The sequence below is a fragment of the Oncorhynchus mykiss genome, chromosome 5 (assembly GCF_057628025.1).
Source record: "Oncorhynchus mykiss isolate SJ-2025 chromosome 5, ASM5762802v1, whole genome shotgun sequence".
In the NCBI taxonomy this organism is placed as follows: domain Eukaryota; kingdom Metazoa; phylum Chordata; class Actinopteri; order Salmoniformes; family Salmonidae; genus Oncorhynchus; species Oncorhynchus mykiss.
Window position 1 is genome coordinate 30,477,953 of NC_143026.1, and position 19,640 is coordinate 30,497,592.

Here is a 19,640-nt window from a genome sequence, read left to right on the forward strand (position 1 = left end):
CTTGCAGGTGCCTTGGTGAAAGAGTGTGGTAAATCTCACATCAAGAACTGGCAAATCTGGTGCAGTCCATGAGGAGGAGATGCACTGCAGTACTTAATGCAGCTGGTGGCCACACCAGATACTGACTGTTACTTAGGCCTCAGTTGTTGAATCTTGTTCATACAAATATTTACACGTTAAGTTTTCTGAAAATAAACACAGTTGACAGTGAGAGGACGTTTCTTTTTTTTCTGAGTTTAAAGCACTTTCATCTTGTCAGTATGTCTATATGGTAGTCTGTCTCCATTCTCATGAGGAAAGTAAATAGCTTTATAAATCATGATAGGTAGTAAATGTATATATAAGCTCAATTAAATAATATAATTAAAGTTATAACATTTATCAACACAATTTTAACAGTACATGACATACATAACAAGTCTGTTGTTCACTGCAACAATATCAGTAGCTTGTCTCAAATATAGCATGAAGCAAAAAGTGTTACAACACGTGCTGGTACCACTTTATATGTTTCTTACGGTCTTCAAAAATGAAATACGTTTGTATTAAACGTGTGCCTTGCACAAACGTGTGTGTGACTGTCAAACCTCAGACGAAACACACAAAAAACACCGGTGGGTGGAGTCAAACTTGTGACTCTGCCCACATTGAGCCCCGCCCCGAACTACACACTGCAATCAGAAACACTTGCCTTCAGTCGCACGTCATTTAGCTAGATGCCATGGACTTTTCAATAATCAGCAGTCACGTGATCCTTAGCTCTCTTCGACGTTTGACAGCGACCCAATGTAACGTTAAATTGTACATGACCAATACATCATGTAAAAGTGACATTTTACAGTTCTTAATTTACCTTTCTAAAATATTGACTAGGAAAATGACGAGGTCCATCTCTCGAGTCCTTTCTCAACTACGTTGAACCGAACGCGTATTAAATGTATTTGGCACTTGATTTGTCAATTCGTGTGCACCAACAGCCAATGAAAACGTGACTTTGCCTTTGGAGCGTCAACGAATGGGAGCAGCAGAAAGGGAAGAAGTCCCACCCTAGTTGTGAGTTTAGTCAGAGATTAGACTACTTCAGAAGGTTCTTAAACTTTTTCAATTTGAGAACCAAATGAGAAATGTACTGTCCTCGGACGACCCAAATTAAGAAGAAATAGTGTGTGATTATAAACTCGCGACCCTCCCCTCATGGGTCCCAAACCATAGTTTAAAACCCCTGGACTAATTTAAACTAAATCCATCTCAATTATAAAACACAAACAGACCCATTTTGAGATCAAAATGAGAGCAAACAGATATTTTTTTATTTCTTCGCCATGATCTCGTAAAAACAAAACAAATACTCAAAAATACAATATAAACTTCTGAAAATCAATACTTAATTTCTCTTTTCTTAAACCGTATAGAACATAAACATGAGCAAATACAATGTCGGGTGATCACGGACTGTCCAGTTCTACTTGCTTCTCTAGATTGTAGAATATGGTGTTTTACAAAAATGTTGAGCTCCCCCTATTGCCCTGTTAAAATACAGTTACTAGTTTTTACTAGGCATTTGCGCAAGACATACAGTACAAAGTGCCCAAAAAGATTTCAGGTGCTAGCAATTGGGTTTCAATATTAAATCAAGCACACTTCAATCCACCATTTTGAATAGTAGTATACAATGTACACACCCCCTGCAATTCATCCCGAGGGGAAGATGGCAACCTAGAGTGAGGGAGAATCGTATCATATTCAGTGCCTGCGGTCTCAGGATTGATATGATGAGCAAGTCACAGATAGTCCAACATCCAAGCAGGAAAAGATTGGTGTTTTCATTGGCAATCAAACTGATGATACACCTTTACCACTTTTTGGCTATTCCCAAAAAACGGGTTATTTCTGAAAGGTTATGGTAACATCCATAAATACATTGGGATATTCATACCTTCTGCAACAACTTTTTTTTTTTTACTCCACTGTAACTCATTAGTTACCTTACACTTCGACAATTTATTCAAAATCAGCTGGGGTTCTCTTGCCACAAAATAAAGACATAAATAGGTGTATAAAAAAATCCAGTATCAACCATATTGAACTCAAAACAGCAGCTGGAAAACAATGTGAAAAAAAAAAAGAAAGGACGAGACAGAGTGGCGGAGGGGGAGGTTGCTGTGGATGTGGTTGGCCAGAAAAATGTGTATCCCCTCTCCCTACCACTCCTTCTTCTTCTCATCCATGGACACCCCGCCGGGCCCCAGTGCTACGACCAACAGCAGCCCTCCGATGACGGACGTGGTCTGGAAGAAGTCGTACTTGAGGAAGTCATGCATGGGCTTGTAGGCGGGCACCGCCCAGAAGGCGTTGAAGTAGATGTTGATGGCCAGCAGCCATATTACCAGGGTCAGGGCTGCCAGCTTGGTCTTGAAGCCGATGGCTACCAGGATAATGAGGGCCGTGCCCACCATGTTCTGGAGGATCTGGGTGAGTGGAGAGGGACACATGGGTTAGAAGTCTGAACCACCATTGCTCCTGTTCAACAGTTGCACCAGAACCTATCTAAATGAATGCAGCACTTCATATGGTTTTTAGATATTTGACAGCCTAAGATAACTGTGCATAATCTTCAAAGAAACACCCCAAATGCAAACTCAGTTTGATCTCTGCATACTTAGTCGTCTCAAATAAAACTGTGAAGGACCTCGGCGTTACTCTGGACCCTGATCTCTCTTTTGAAGAACATATCAAGACCATTTCAAGGACAGCTTTTTTCCATCTACGTAACATTGCAAAAATCAGGAACTTTCTGTCCAAAAATGATGCAGAAAAATTAATCCATGCTTTTGTCACTTCCAGGTTAGACTACTGCAATGCTCTACTTTCCGGCTACCCGGATAAAGCACTAAATAAACTTCAGTTAGTGCTAAATACGGCTGCTAGAATCCTGACTAGAACCAAAAAATTTGATCATATTACTCCAGTGCTAGCCTCTCTACACTGGCTTCCTGTCAAAGCAAGGGCTGATTTCAAGGTTTTACTGCTAACCTACAAAGCATTACATGGGCTTGCTCCTATCTATCTCTCTGATTTGGTCCTGCCGTACATACCTACACGTACGCTACGGTCACAAGACGCAGGCCTCCTAATTGTCCCTAGAATTTTTAAGCAAACAGCTGGAGGCAGGGCTTTCTCCTATAGAGCTCCATTTTTATGGAACGGTCTGCCTACCCATGTCAGAGACGCAAACTCGGTCTCAACCTTTAAGTCTCTACTGAAGACTCATCTCTTCAGTGGGTCATATGATTGAGTGTAGTCTGGCCCAGGAGTGGGAGGGTGAACGGAAAGGCTCTGGAGCAACGAACCACCCTTGCTGTCTCTGCCTGGCCGGTTCCCATCTTTCCACTGGGATTCTCTGCCTCTAACCCTATTACAGGGGCTGAGTCACTGGCTTTACTGGGGCTCTCTCATGCCGTCCCTGGAGGAGGTGCGTCACCTGAGTGGGTTGAGTCACTGATGTGGTCATCCTGTCTGGGTTGGCCCCCCCCCCCCCCTTAAGTTGTGCCGTGGCGGAGGTCTTTGTGGGCTATACTCAGCCTTGTCTCAGGATGGTAAGTTGGTGGTTGAAGATATCCCTCTAGTGGTGTGGGGGCTGTGCTTTGGCAAAGTGGGTGGGGTTATATCCTTCCTGTTTGGCCCTGTCCGGGGGTGTCCTCGGAGTGGGCCACAGTGTCTCCTGACCCCTCCTGTCTCAGCCTCCAGTATTTATGCTGCAGTAGTTATGTGTCGGGGGGCTAGGGTCAGTTTGTTATATCTGGAGTACTTCTCCTGTCCTATTCGGTGTCCTGTGTGAATCTAAGTGTGCGTTCTCTAATTCTCTCCTTCTCTCTCTCGGAGGACCTGAGCCCTAGGACCATGCCCCAGGACTACCTGACATGATGACTCCTTGCTGTCCCCAGTCCACCTGGCTGTGCTGCTGCTCCAGTTTCAACTGTTCTGCCTTATTATTATTATTCGACCATGCTGGTCATTTATGAACATTTGAACATCTTGACCATGTTTTGTTATAATCTCCACCCGGCACAGCCAGAAGAGGACTGGCCACCCCACATAGCCTGGTTCCTCTCTAGGTTTCTTCCTAGGTTTTGGCCTTTCTAGGGAGTTTTTCCTAGCCACCGTGCTTCTTCACCTGCATTGCTTGCTGTTTGGGGTTTTAGGCTGGGTTTCTGTACAGCACTTTGAGATATCAGCTGATGTACGAAGGGCTATATAAAATAAATTTGATTGATTTGATTGATTATGAGAAAATGCATAATACTGATTTTTTCCCCCCATACTTATAGTCCCTCCTGAGTGGCACCATAGATGCAAGGCGGTGTGGTCTACTCACCGAGAAGAAGCTGGGGTCAAAGTGCAGCAGGGTCATGAACATGAGCACCAGCAGGACTCTCCCTCCCAGCTGCATGTACTGCTTTGGCGAGCTCTCTCCCATGGAGGGGACACCAGCGAACATGCTCTTCCCTTCTGAACGCGACTCCGCTAGTAACAGCAGGAGTCCACCTCCCAGGGCAAGGTTCCTGAGAGAGGAGTTCGAGGGAAGGAGGGGACAGGGTGTAAGAGGATCCATAGTTCAACATAAAGGATTATAGAATTAGTGGAACAGACAGGAAAATTTACCCAAGGTTAAGACACGTAAACACTCATATTACACTCAATGGCCAGTTTATTAGGTACACCAACCCGTTCATGAAAATGCATCACTCCTACAGTGAGTCGCATGGCCATGGCTTGCTATATAATGCAGGCAGACAGGCATCCAGTTACTGTTCGATGGAACGTTAGAATGAGCAAAACAAGTGACCTAAGCAACTTTGAGCATGGTATGATTGTCGGTGCCAGACACACCAGATCCAGTATCTCAGAAACGACCCCCTCCCCTCCTGGGCTTTTCACACGAGTGTCTAGGGTTTCCCCAGAATGGTGCGACAAACAAAAACATCCAGTCAGCAGCAGTCCTGTGGGTGAAAACAGCTTGTTGATGAGAGAGATCGAAGGAGAATTGTAAGAATCGTGCAAGATAACAGGCGGGCCATAAACAGGCTATTAACGGCTCAGTACAACAGTGGTGTGCAGAACGGCATCTCGGAAAGCACAACTCATCAATCCTTGCCACGGCTGGGCTATTGCAGCAGATGACCAGTGTAACAGTTCCACTCCTATCAGTTAAAAAAAAACAAGTGGCTCTAGTGTGCACGTGATCACCAACACTGGAGAATTGAGGAGTGGAACAACATTGCGTGGTCAGACAAATCCCAGTCCCTGTTGCATCATTCTGATGTCAGAGTCAGGAGTTGGCAGAAGCAGCACAAATGTCCATGGACCCGTCTTGCCTAGTTTCAAAGGTACAGGTTGGTGGTGATGGCATACCGCCATCCAATCTACAGCAACTGCGTGATGCCATCGCTTCAGCATGGACCAACATCCCTGTGGAACGTTTCCGACTTGTATAATCCATGCCCCTGAAAAATTCTGCCTGTTCTGGAGGCAAATGGGGCCTTGACCCGATACTAAACCCTAACCCTATACCTAATAAAACTGGCCGGTGAGTGTAATTGGTAAAGTAATGGAAAATAAACTTAAGTCAAATGTATGTTTTCAATTTAATATGTAAATACAGTGGGGCAAAAAATTATTTTGTCAGCCACCAATTGTGCAAGTTCTCCCACTTAAAAAGATAACCTGTAATTTTCATCATAGGAACACTTCAACTATGATAGACAAAATGAGAGAAAAAAATATCCAGAAAATTACATTGTAGGATTTTGAATTAATTTATTTGCAAATTATGGTGAAAAATAAGTATTTGGTCACCTACAAACAAGCAAGATTTCTGGCTCTCACAGACCTGTAACTTCTTCTTTAAGAGGCTCCTCTGTCCTCCACTCGTTACCTATATTAATGGCACCTGTTTGAACTTGTTATCAGTATATAAGCAGCTTGGTTTGAAGAAATCAACTGTGGGAGCAATTATTAGGAAATGGAAGACATACAAGACCACTGATAATCTCCCTTGATCTGGGGCTCCACGCAAGATCTCACCCCGTGGGGTCAAAATGATCACACGAACAGTGAGCAAAAATCCCAGAACCACACAGGGGGACCTAGTGAATGACCTGCAGAGAGCTGGGACCAAAGTAACAAAGCCTACCATCAGCAAGGGCATTGAAGATGAAACGTGGCTGTGTCTTTCAGCATGACAATGATCCCAAACACACTGCCCGGGCAACGAAGGAGTGTCTTCGTAAGAAGCATTTCAAGGTCCTGGAGTGGCCTAGCCAGTCTCCAGATCTCAACCCCATAGAAAATCTTTGGAGGGAGTTGAAAGTCCATGTTGCCCAGCAACAGCCCCCCCCCCCAAAAAAATCACTGCTTTAGAGGAGATCTGCATGGAGGAATGGGCCAAAATACCAGCAACAGTGTGTGAAAACCTTGTGAAGACTCACAGAAAACGTTTGACCTCTGTCATTGCCAACAAAGGGTATATAACAAAGTATTGAGATAAACTTTTGTTACTCTCATCTTTTTAAGTGGGAGAACTTGCACAATTGGTGGCTGACTAAATACTTTTTTGCCCCACTGTATCTTATTCATAAACTTAATGGGAGACCTACCTCATCAGAAATTTTATATCCCATAAAATACTGTATGCAACCGTCTAGAGAAAATAAAAATACATTCAGCATGAAATATTATACAGCCAGAAATTCATGAACATAACCAGTGTCAAGCTGTCAACCATTTGAGTTCTGTCAGCCCAAAATCACAGAGGGGTGCATTGCAATACCAATATGTTAGATATTTCCTCACCTGTAAAGCTATGATTCCAAATAATCCAAAGCAGGCATACTGTACAAAATGTCTACTGAGGATAAGGACACAGCCACCTGTTGGAGAGAAAAAGAATGACAGACAGTTAAGGATCAAACCAGCACAACAGTTTGTTCCCCATCTTCCCCAAAAAGGGTGACATTCACACTTATTTCAACCCCTGTATCTTTCCCCAGCCTTCAAAGACAGTATGGGTCATCATTCACGGCCCACACCACACTATTGACTCAAATTAGTCAATAGTAAATGAATGATCGTGGGGTTTTGGCACGAAACCAGATTAACCTTAGTCCTGGGCTAAAAGGCACTTGAGAGACTTACTGAGCAAGCTTTTTCAATCCATGCATGGATGGATCCTATCTGGACCCATGCAGATTGTAAAGATAAAAACATTGATGACGAGCTGATGATCCCAGCCTTGCTCACCAAGCTGTCCTGTGAGGTTGAGCAGTACGAAGCAGGTGGCCAGGAAGTAGCCGCAGCCCCATGTGGCCTCAATGTAGTCCTTCTGCTCATTCCACTGGAACCACATGCGTATGCCGTCCTCCAGAAAGGTGCTGATTAGACACAGCCGGGCCAGGTGAGGCAGGTACTGCTTAGTCACTCGCAAGAACTGCGAGAGAGAGAAAGGGACATTTAAGCATGCATTTGGGATAGACGACAAGGACATTTCAGCAGGCACTAGCATTGACAGTAAAACAGTGAATGAGGACATGAATCTTCCTTTTAAAAACTCTACACCCCCAAGGTCTGAAATTGGGATTGGACCTTGTGTATTTTTTGTAATGTTGTGTCGACGCTAGAGGTGGACCGATTAATCGGAATGGCCGATTAATTAGGGCCGATTTCAAGTTTTCATAACAATTGGAAATCTGTATTTTTGGGTGCCAATTTGTATTTTTTAATATACCTTTATTTAACTAGGCAAGTCAGTTAAGAACACATTCTTATTTTCAATGACGGCCTGGGAACAGTGGGTTAACTGCCTTGTTCAGGGGCAGAACGACAGATTTTCACCTTGTCAGCTCGGGTGATCCAATCTTGCAACCTTACAGTTAACTAGTTCAACGCAATAACGACCTGCCTCTCTCTCGTTGCACTCCACAAGGAGCCTGCCTGTTACACAAATGCAGTAAGCCAAGGTAAGTTGCTAGCTAGCATTAAACTTCTTATAAAAAACAATCATAATCACTAGTTAACTACATACACATGGTTGATGATATTACTAGATATTATCTAGCGTGTCCTGCGTTGCATATAATCTGACTGAGCATACAAGCAAGCATACAAGTATCTGACTGAGCGGTGGTAGGCAGAAGCAGGCACGTAAACATTAATTCAAACAGCACTTTAGTGCATTTTGCCAGCAGCTCTTCATTGTGCGTCAAGCATTGCGCTGTTTATGACTTCAAGCCTATCTACTCCTGAGATGAGGCTGGTGTAACCGAAGTGAAATGGCTAGCTAGTTAGCACGCTAATAGCGTTTCAAACATCACCCACTCTGAGCCTTCTAGTAGTTGTTCCCCTTGCTCTGCATGGGTGACGCTGCTTCGATGGTGGCTGTTGTCGTTGCGTTCGAGCCCAGGGAGGAGCGAGGAGAGGGACGGAAGCTATACTGTTACACTGGCAATACTAAAGTGCCTATAAGAATATCCAATAGTCAAAGGTTAATGAAATACAAATGGTATAGAGGGAAATGGTCCTATAATTACTATAATAACTACAACCTAAAACTTCTTACCTGGGAATATTGAAGACTCATGTTAAAAGGAAACACCAGCTTTCATATGTTCTCGTTCTGAGCAAGGAACTGAAACGTTAGCTTTCTTACATAGCACATATTGCACTTTTACTTTCTTCTCCAACACTTTGTTTTTGCATTATTTAAACCAAATTGAACATGTTTCATTATTTACTTGAGGCTAAATAGATTTTATTGATGTATTATATTAAGTTAAAAGAAGTGTTCATATTGTTGTAATTGTATTGTTGTAATTGTCATTATTACAATAATCGGTATCGACGTTGTAAAATCATAATCGGTCGACCTCTAGTAGACGCACCAGCAGTGCCCCCCCCCCTGCCCCGCCCTCTCAGATTTGTACTGAGTATTGTATCCATCTATACTGACCAAAAATATAAAACGCAACATGCAATAATTTCAAAGATTTTACTGAATTACAGTTCATAAGGAAATCAGTCAATTGAAATAAATTAATTAGGCTCCAATATATGAATTTCACATGACTGGGAATACAGATGTTGGACACAGTAAGCCTCACAATGGGCCTCAGGATTGTGTCACGGTATTTCTGTGCATTCAAATTGCCATCAAGCCATCGCGATTTTATGGCACTACTCAATGACATTGACCCCAATCTTAAATTAACTATTGAATGTGACACTCAACTGTTCATTACCTCAATATGTGGATTGAGAAATCAAATGGAACCCTGTTTACAACTCTGTATAGAAAAGAAACAGACAGAAATACTCTATTTAAAAAGAGGACGCCCTAGAAGCCAGTTTTTCAGACTGCGCCATATATGACACGCCACAGAGGATTATCTAGAAAAAGCAGCGGAGATGCGCATTAGGTTTCTAAGAGGCTATTCGCCACAATGTGTGGATGAAGCTCTTCATTTGGCTTTGGGAAAAACACAAGATGAACTGTTACAAAAGAGACCCGCTAAAGCTAAAGAACACTGATGTTCACAACCACATATACTAAAGCTAAAGAACTGATGTTCACAACCACATATACTAAAGCTAAAGAACACTGATGTTCACAACCACATATACTAAAGCTAAAGAACACTGATGTTCACAACCACATATACTAAAGCTAAAGAACTGATGTTCACAACCACATATACTAAAGCTAAAGAACACTGATGTTCACAACCACATATACTAAAGCTAAAGAACACTGATGTTCACAACCACATATACTAAAGCTAAAGAACATTAATGTTCACAACCACATATACTAAAGCTAAAGAACACTGATGTTCACAACCACATATACTAAAGCTAAAGAACACTGATGTTCACAACCACATATACTAAAGCTAAAGAACACTGATGTTCACAACCACATATACTAAAGCTAAAGAACACTGATGTTCACAACCACATATACTAAAGCTAAAGAACACTGATGTTCACAACCACATATACTAAAGCTAAAGAACATTAATGTTCACAACCACATATACTAAAGCTAAAGAACACTGATGTTCACAACCACATATACTAAAGCTAAAGAACACTGATGTTCACAACCACATATACTAAAGCTAAAGAACACTGATGTTCACAACCACATATACTAAAGCTAAAGAACACTGATGTTCACAACCACATATACTAAAGCTAAAGAACACTGATGTTCACAACCACATATACTAAAGCTAAAGAACACTGATGTTCACAACCACATATACTAAAGCTAAAGAACACTGATGTTCACAACCACATATACTAAAGCTAAAGAACACTGATGTTCACAACCACATATACTAAAGCTAAAGAACACTGATGTTCACAACCACATATACTAAAGCTAAAGAACACTGATGTTCACAACCACATATACTAAAGCTAAAGAACACTGATGTTCACAACCACATATACTAAAGCTAAAGAACACTCTAATGTTCACAACTACATATACTAAAGCTAAAGAACACTACGTTATGTTCACAACTACATACTTTGAACTTGCGAAAAGTGGGAGATGTGATCAAGAAAAACGCATATTTTATCATGAAACCCAGTTTTGCCAGCTGAATTTAAAAATCCACCACGTATTGTGTATAGGAGAGGTTGCAATTTACGCAATAAATTTGTTCATGCCAACTGCCAGCCACTAAAGAAAATCAGCCAGGCTCTTTCACGCCCTTTTCCAAATAGTAGCTATAAATGCAGAGGATGCGCACAGTACAACAATATGATGAAGGGTGAATATTTCTGCCACCAACACACAGGAAAACAGTTCCAAATAAATGACATTATTACATGTTCTACCACCCATGTTATTTACATTATTAAATGTCCATGTGGGCTCTGTTATGTCGGTAAAATGTCTATGTACGTTATGTTGTGAATTTGAACATTAATTATGTCCCTATTTAAGATTACTCTGTTTTTCGTATGATGTACCCAATGATTAATGAAAACTTGCTATGTCCTCATTGTGGTTTTACAGACGTGTTTAATACGTCTTATTTACACACTTTATTCAAATGTTTATGAAATGCATATGTGGGTGGGGCTAGGTCTACATATGGGTGGTAATTTAAAAAAAAAATCACAAAAGCTCTGACGAAGGCTTTTTTTTTTTAAAGCTTAAAGATCAGTGATACTATCAAGAGCAGTGTGCGGTTTCCTTTTTCATTCAAATTGCCAAATTGTGTAATGATGTTTAATCAGCTTCTTGGCAAAGGATAAATGCTCACTAACAGGGATGTAAATAAATGTGACATTTTTTGGAGAAATAAGCTTTTTGTGCATATGGAAAAATTCAGGGATGTTTTATTTCAGCTCATCAAACATGGGACCAACGCTTTACATGCTGCGTTTATATTTTTGTTCAGTGAAAACTCTAAATGGTATTGTCGCATACACATACTTTGCAGATGTAATCACAGGGGCAGCGAAATAATTGTTTCTAGCACAAATCTAAGACATATAAATATCAGAACAAACAATGTCAGAGTGCAGTATATATATATATATATATATATATATAAAAAATGGTGTGTATAGACAGTATATGAATAGAAAAGGTGTGTACTGCAGTAGTTATACAGCATGAGCCTTGATTAGAATACAGTATACACATATGGAGTGGTAAAACGGTATTTAAATTGCCTCCCGAGTGGTGCAGCGGTCAAAAGCACTGCATGTCAGTGCTAGAGACGTTACTACAGACCCGGGTTCATTCCCGGGCTGTCCCACAACCGTCTGTGGCCGGGTGTCCCATAGGAGTGCACACAATTGGCCCAGCGCATCCGGGTTAGGGGAGGGTTTGCCGGGGAGGGGGGGGGCCCTAGCAACTCCTTGAGCATGGATTAAGTATATTATTTTTTGTCTCGACTTCATTAGGTTATTATTACTGGGTTATTCATTTTCATGGTTGGAGTGAGGACCTTTTGAACTCTATAGAAATGTTTTCTACGCACCAGCCACCATTAATTCTAGCCTGAGTGCAAATCCTCCTACTGGCTTTACCAGAATGGGGAAAAGGAAATAAATATACTGAAAATCATGAGATAACATGCAAGGGCATTCCAAAAGCAATATGGGACAATAGACAGAGCATAGGACAGCTGGTTGCATTTCAGCAGGGCCTGAGGTGGGGTAAGAAGGGTTAGGGTTATTTATTAGGAAGATGGACTAAAACAGACTCTCATAGAAAAAAAAGCACACTGATTTGTGTCAGCATCAATGTAGTAAAGTACTACATTACAAACTTTTAAATTCTGCAAATCCAAATATATCCTGTGTCAGGTTATTGACCATTGCAACCACTATGTGTGAAATAAACCCCTGCTCACTTAGATCGCAAAAAAAAAAACTGTCCTACATTTACTAAAGCTCCATTATGTTGGCTTCCCTCCATACATTGAAACTAATCATATTCTACCTACTAAAGGAAGTATAGCAGAAGAACATTAATCATCCCACAACCCCTCCCACCATACAGTCCACATCAGCACTGCCTGGTCTTGGCAGCCTATCACAGTTCAACAACTCCCAAGTCAGTGGGCGAGTTCGTTTTGCGTGGCCCGGTGCCCCGGATGGGTGGAGATTTCACTTAAGGACCAAGGGAATGGTCTAAAATGTACAGAATCTGCCCACCCGGGGCACCGAGCCATGAAAAACAAACTTGACCATTCATAGCGGCACATGAGGGCCTAGCAGCCAATCAGATGATGTAGAAGGTGTTGTGACAGCCTAGATATGGAGCATAGTGGAGTAGCCTACATTAGACTAAAACTGTTTTCTTAGAGCTTATTAGTGAAGAATGTGCCTTTGAAAGTGTAGGGCAGGCCTACCTTAAGCCACGTTTCATGGCACAGCAATTTGAGGTGTACATGTTCAGACTGACATTTTAAGCATTGCTGTAAAATAACCTAAGGAGTGGACTTGGCATGTCATTTACCTGGTGGTAAACCAAATATTTGGTATTAGCTGGTGCTAATTCAAAAAGTTCACATAAAAGTAGCAAGACTAGGTTACACCCACAGAGATCCTATTGTATTCTCTACCTATGGTTACACACTCACTGAATGTATATCCTTAGGGTATGTCAACTGTGTAGTATGTCAACTGTGTAAAGAAAAACAAATAGGCCTAGTAAACAGAAAAATCTCACGTGGTTAGAGTTAGGCTGTAGGCTGTAGAACAATTTGAAATAGCATCGGTCTTGAAATATTGCATTGTAAGGCTTGCATTATATGACTTCCTGTGTAATCTTCATTTTTATTTTTTTATTTGACCTTTATTTAACCAGGCAAGTCAGTTAAGAACAAATTCTTATTTTCAATGACTGCCTGTTCAGGGGCAGAACGACAGATTTGTACCTTGTCAGCTCGGGGGTTTGAACTTGCAACCTTCCGGTTACTAGTCCAACGCTCTAACCACTAGGCTACCCTGCCACCCTGGGTAACACGTAACCTGAATTATGCGGTTCTTGACACTGTCCCCTTATTGACCAGAGCATTTCAAGGGGATTGCAATTTCATCCACAGGACAACAAGCTAGACCTACTGTAGGGGCATACAAGACCATAACATGTTCACATTTTCTTTCTTATACATTACACAACACACACCGTCGTAAGAACTGAGTGTGGTGGCATGGCTGTGGGGCAGTCAATGTGCACAGTTCTTTGCATTTCAGCTAAAAGAGTTAGTTCAATAGAACCAACCACATGTAATAGGCCCTGGCTACAAGAGGTAAGCTGCAAAGCCCTCCATGTTGTTGGCAATATAAGCCCAACACACGATTGAGCAACCACAGTACCATTTCACAATGGTAAAGTGATTAATAATACATAGGAATTGTGATTAAAACTAAATAGGAACTTTCAGAAAATGACTTGCCATAAAACTTATGGCGTCGAGGTTTACAAACACATTTTGCAGTGAGGGATTCATTAATGACAAAGTGCCACTGATTTACCAATTAGTTTGGAAGGCCACCAGAACAAGCCATACCTAGTTGATACATTTTGTAACTTACAGTACAGTCAACTGGCGTTAGTTAAGTTAGCAAGCTAACGTCAACTACCGTTTGTTAATATGTGGCCAGAGTTATATTTGCTAACCAGACATTAACGTTAGATAGCTAACATTACAACCAGAACCATGCATGTTTGGATCTGGCTACAACAAGCAGGAAAAGCACAAGAGGACAATCATTTGTGCACTTTTGTACTGCTGCAGTCATTGGCTATTAGCTACATGATGATAGCTAACGTGTGATAACGTAGTTGGAAAACCAAATTACTTACAGTAACATCAAATAATGCGTGTAGCTAGCTAGTTGAGCAAGTAATATTAGCCATCAAGCTATAACGAGTCACTCACTCAAGCAGCTGTGGCTAGCTAGCTAGCTACTGTAACTTAAGAACCCAGATTTCCTTTTGAGTCTGACTAAGGTACCGCTAGCTAACAACTAATTAGCTGTGAAACAAGGAAGTTACCTGGTCCGCCACATCTTCAGCTTGACTCATGAGCTCCTCCTGCCCCATGTCTAACGATAGATACTGAGGCTTAGTGCTATACGTTATCAACGTGAAGGTAATATTAGCTAACTCCTCTGCCTCCGATATTCACTTGAGCAATTCTTCGCTGTCACAAATGCGCCTCTGCCCCACAATGCTTCACGTTGCAACGATAGCACCTCGTTTCGCAGCGTTCATGTACTAGTCGGAACTAGAAAACGCTGAAATGTCCCGAATTACTGCGTGGTTGTAGCTGTACAAGTGCCGCGTTCAACTAGTTGCCAAGTCGAAAATGTCTAAGTTTCCTAGTTCAGACATGCACCAGAACGCAGCATTGGTCTACGGAGCGCTGTTTGCCACGTATACTTATCCAGGGGGTTCGTCATTTTGCTATGTTTACTGGTTTGCTCATGTAAACAATTATAGATGAGAACATTACTAATTTACATGAGATATGGCCTACTGTAGTGTATCAAGCAGCATGACAAAAACACCAACATGTAAACAATCTTCAATGTGACTCAATATTGGGAAACAAGCATTTCGCTACACCCGCAAAAACGTCTGCTAAACACGTGTATGTGATCAATTAAATTAGATTTGACTTCTGCCATGCTACAGACGTACATTTATTTGATCATCTCTATGCGGAAGATGTGACATTTTCCTATTCAATATTAACAAACTACTGACTATTTTCACAATAAATACAAAATCAGAGGATAATATTTGTGCACTTTTATTATACTTTTTATGCAATAACAGACCTTCTGCAGAAGAGTGAGGTAGTGGACAGAAAAATAATAGATGATATCTATCATACTGTGTCTTCAGAAAGTATTTACATGTATTTATTTTATATTGAAAAACCTCACTGGTCTTTGTGGTTGAATCTGTGTTAGAAATGTACTGCTCGATTAAGAAGGGACCTTACAGATAATTGTATGTGTGAGGTACAGAGATGAGGTAGTCATTCAAAACTAATGTTAAAACACTTATTGCACACAGAGTGAATCCATGCATCATATTAAGTCCTGAACTTATTTAGGGTTGCTATAACTAAGGGGTTGAGTACTTATTGACTCAAGACATTTCAGCTTTCATTTTTTATGAATTTGTAAAAAAAAAAAGAAAAAAAAAGATTAAATCCACTTTGACATTATGGGATATTGTGTGTAGGACAGTGAAACAAAATGTCAAAGTAATCAATTTTAAAATTCAGGCTGTAAAATAAAATGGGGAAAAAGTCAAGCGGTGTGAATACTTTCTGAAGGCACTATAAATCTCATAATGAACAAGAAACTTACTTTCAACATAACCTCTGAAGAAGTTTACCAAACACGCGGTCAAAAGTACTGTAACACAGTCAAGACAGATACTATGCTACCTTTGTTCAAAAACAGTTGCAAAATTCCTAGATAAAAAAAAAAAACATTCTATCAAAAGGTATATTGAACTGGAGTGCAATAAGACTATAAAGAATATTTCCATATTTACATGTCTACAAGTGAACCATTTAGTGGCCTCAACCCAATTCAGCACAGGTAAAAGTTCATACTTCTCACACTTTATGTACATGTAACAAATGTAGCCTTTACAACGGTTCCTGTTTGCACACCATTCCAGTCGAGCTAGGGCCAGAGGCTGAGCTAACCCCAAAGGTGTGACTGACCACAAATGGAAGGTCAGCCACAGTGGCTTTCAGAGAGTCTGTGTAGTTGGTCTTAGCCATCCAGACCTGTCTTCGGATGGCTACAGAAGCAGCCATGACCCTTCCAGACAGTTCAGCCTGGTGGGAGGACAGCTGGAGGGTGAACTGGCCAATGAGCTTCAGCTCATTAAGGGCCGCCATAAAACGCTGAGCTGGACAATCCTCAGTGATCTCCAGCAGAAGCCTCCTCTGGTAGTCTGATAGGTAGCGCAGGTAGTTGGCCGTCTTGGCAAGCATGCCAGCAGTCTGGTACATCCTCTCTACTAGAGTCTCAGTGAAACGCCATCGCTCAGCTGGCACCGGCGCCTCCTTGTTCTCTGTGGGCTTCACCGCCTGGAAGATGGCCGACATGAAGCAGTTGACCTGGGGCATCTGGTCATAGGCTGGAGACTGGCAGTCGTGAAGCCTGTACATCTTAGAGAAAAGCTCCCTGTACGGTTTCGAGCTGGCAGGGTTTGGCCAAGAGCTCTGGACCAGGTCCTCAAACTCCGGCACCATTGTGGGGTCTGGTGGGCTGAGGCTGGTTGGTGTGCTGGGAAAGTCTATACCAAGATACTTGGCAGCACGTGCCATGAGGCTCTGAAGCTCCATAGCTTCCAGTAAGTCCTGTTTAGAGATAGGACCCTCAGTTGACTGAGAGGCATCCTCCCCTTCACGGTGTCCATCACTGAGAGGTCTCAAGGCAAACGAAATGGAGGAAGGCTCCTCTTCCTGTTTCACAATGGTACCGGACATAGATTCCGTCACCAGCTGCTCGCTGACAGGGCAGGATAAATCTCTCTGGTTGCCCTCCTGAGACGAGGTGGATGCCAGAGGGATGGAGGCATGAAGATGTATAGTTTGGGCTGGAGTGGGGAACGACACAACAGCCTCAGCACCTCTCCTCTCCAGAGCCTCAATGCGCTTCTCCAGAACAGCCCACTGTAGCTGGACGGCCTGTTGAACAACCTCCACCAGCTCACCGTGCCTCCTCTCTGACCGGACAGCTTGCCGCGACTCCCTCTGAGACCTCCTTCCCTTTCCAGAGGGGCAGGAATCATCTTCATCAGAGGTCCAGCCTGAAGAGGAAGAGGAGGAGGAGGGAGAGCGTCTCCGCCTGTGGCTACCGCGGCTTCGTTTGGAGCGTTTGGAGCAGCACGATGAGAAACCGTGTCGTTTACAGGAGCTGGAGGTCAGCATGTTGGAACCTGATTGGCTCAAGGATGGGGTGGAGTCAGCTGACTGCTGAATAGCAAGTTGTGAGAGAAAAGTGCCTTTTGGGATGCTCAAATTGTCCCCTGCCTGCGCTGGGGGTGGGGAGAGGATGGTGAACAACACTGGCATGGTGGAGGAATGGGCTGGTGTGGAAGCAGAGAGCCGATGTGGGGGCAGGGTGGGGACTGTATTTTCTTCCGGTTTTGGTTCCTTGATGGGAGCTGAAGTGGTCTCAGGTTTGGGCTGAACTTCAGACTGTGCTGCCTCGTGCTTCCTCTGCTGGCTCTCGCGGTGCATTATCTCCTGAACTTTAGTGAGGCGGTTGATGCAGGTGCTCCAGTCCATCTTGGCACAGTGCGGGCATTTGCCGTACTCCAGCACAGCCTCCTTGGCATGCTGGATGCCCAGACAGTGCAGACACAGCTCATGGGTGTCTTTGACAGGAATCTTATGTTTGCGACAATCACACCACGTGAACCTTGGGGATGAAGTTGCCATAGCAAACAGCTGTTGTGGAGAGCAAGGACCCAAAGAAGAGTCCTGTCAATGTTCTCAGTTTAGGAGATAATTTGTGGGACTGATTATGTTGGCTCCCCTGTAACAAGAAGGAATAAATAGCCATATGAGACCAACATAAGTCATCATCATTGCACGCATATCTTCTTTACATATAGTTAGCTGACATGAAGCTACGGCTGGCTATGAGGCGAGTCCATCGCGAAGCAAAAGCACGAATATTTGATCAAATGTATTAATATTTCAAAACGTAAAATATATCACTTAGACTAGGCAGTATGCTAATACAATTGGCATTAAACTATCTTCTTTGTGTGACCCTCTCCTAGTTGTTTGTTGACGTTGGCCAACCAAGCTAGCGAGAAAGTAAACAAGCACGCATTGAAAACGTAGCTATGAATATTTGAAACCATATACTACACAAATAAATGCACACTTACCCCGATCGAATCTGTTAAAGGTTGTTTACTCGAAATTATGATCTGCAAAGATACACACGACATGTGGAGGGATGACTCCTCAGTTGCTTCTACGTCATACGCTGTGCGACAGAAGCTAAATAGCAAAGACCTTGTAGTAACAACAAGATCCAAAGTTTGCGCGTTCTCTCAATTGAATAAAATGTTCTTCTTTTTTTGGCCACATACACATGGTCAGCAGATGTTATTGCGAGTATAGTGAAATGCTTGTGCCTCTAGTTCCGACAGTGCCGCAATATCTAACATGTAATCGAACAATTCCACAACTACCTAATACACACACATCTAAGTAAAGGAATAAGAATATATACCTATAAATATATTGATGAGCAATGACAGAGCAGCATAGGCAAGACGCAATAGATGGTATAAAATACAGTATGTATATATATATATATATATATATATATATATATATATATATATATATATATATATGCAACATGTGTAAACATTATTAAAGTGTCATTATTAAAGTGACTAGTGATCCATTTATTAAAGTGTCCAATGATTTCAAGTCTGTATGTAGGCAGCAGCCTCTCTGTGTTAGTGATGGCTGTTTAACAGACTGATGGCATTGAGATAGAAGCTGTTTTTCAGTCTCTCGGTCCCAGCTTAGATGCACCTGTACTGACCTCGCCTTCTGAATGGTAGCAGAGTGAACAGGCAGTGGCTCGGGTGGTTGTAGTCCTTGATGATCTATTTGTCCTTCGTGTGACATCGGGTGCTGTAGGTGTCCTGGAGGGCAGGTAGTGTGCCCCCAGTGATGTGTTGTGCAGACCGCACCACCCTCTGGAGAGCCTATCAGTTGTGGGTGGTGCTGTTGCCGTACCAGGCGGGGATGCAACCCGACAGGATGCTCTCAATTGTGCATCTGTAAAAGTTTGTGAGGGTTTTAGGTGACAAGCCAAATTTCATCAGCCTCCTGAGGTTGAAGAGGCGCTGTTGCGTCTTCTTCACCACACTGTCTGTATGGGTGGACCATTTCAGTTTGTCCATGATGTGTACACCAAGGAACTTAAAACTTTCCACCTTCTCCACTGCTGTCCCTTCGATGTGGATAGGGGGGTGCTCCCTCTGCTGTTTCCTGAAGTCCACGATCCTCTCCTTTGTTTTGTTGACGTTGAGTGAG

At 42.4% G+C, this 19,640-nt stretch overlaps 2 protein-coding genes and 1 long non-coding RNA gene across 4 annotated transcripts in view; 1 reads left to right on the forward strand and 2 right to left on the reverse strand.

The window, feature by feature from the left end:
* The window catches only part of LOC149983240 (uncharacterized), a 392,257-nt gene that overhangs the window by 222,285 nt on the left and 150,332 nt on the right, over positions 1-19,640 (forward strand). The window contains exon 3 of one of the 2 annotated variants that reach the window (XR_016495983.1): positions 3,883-3,997. The exons of the other annotated variant lie outside the window; for it this stretch is intronic. This is a non-coding gene — a long non-coding RNA (uncharacterized LOC149983240). Of the gene's footprint in view, positions 1-3,882; positions 3,998-19,640 lie in introns of those variants that run through there. 2 annotated transcript variants of the gene reach the window in all.
* LOC110523589 (surfeit locus protein 4) lies at positions 1,289-15,002 on the reverse strand. The gene is made up of 6 exons (XM_021602426.3): positions 14,588-15,002; positions 7,300-7,486; positions 6,853-6,929; positions 6,657-6,700; positions 4,376-4,562; positions 1,289-2,468 (listed from the first exon to the last, which is right to left on the reverse strand). Exons 1-6 carry the CDS (start codon positions 14,633-14,635, stop codon positions 2,202-2,204), a joined length of 810 nt encoding a protein of 269 aa, XP_021458101.1. The 5' UTR covers positions 14,636-15,002; the 3' UTR covers positions 1,289-2,201.
* On the reverse strand, positions 15,332-18,579 carry LOC110523585 (uncharacterized). The gene is made up of 2 exons (XM_021602421.3): positions 18,470-18,579; positions 15,332-18,108 (listed from the first exon to the last, which is right to left on the reverse strand). Exon 2 carries the CDS (start codon positions 18,009-18,011, stop codon positions 16,203-16,205), a length of 1,809 nt encoding a protein of 602 aa, XP_021458096.2. The 5' UTR covers positions 18,012-18,108; positions 18,470-18,579; the 3' UTR covers positions 15,332-16,202.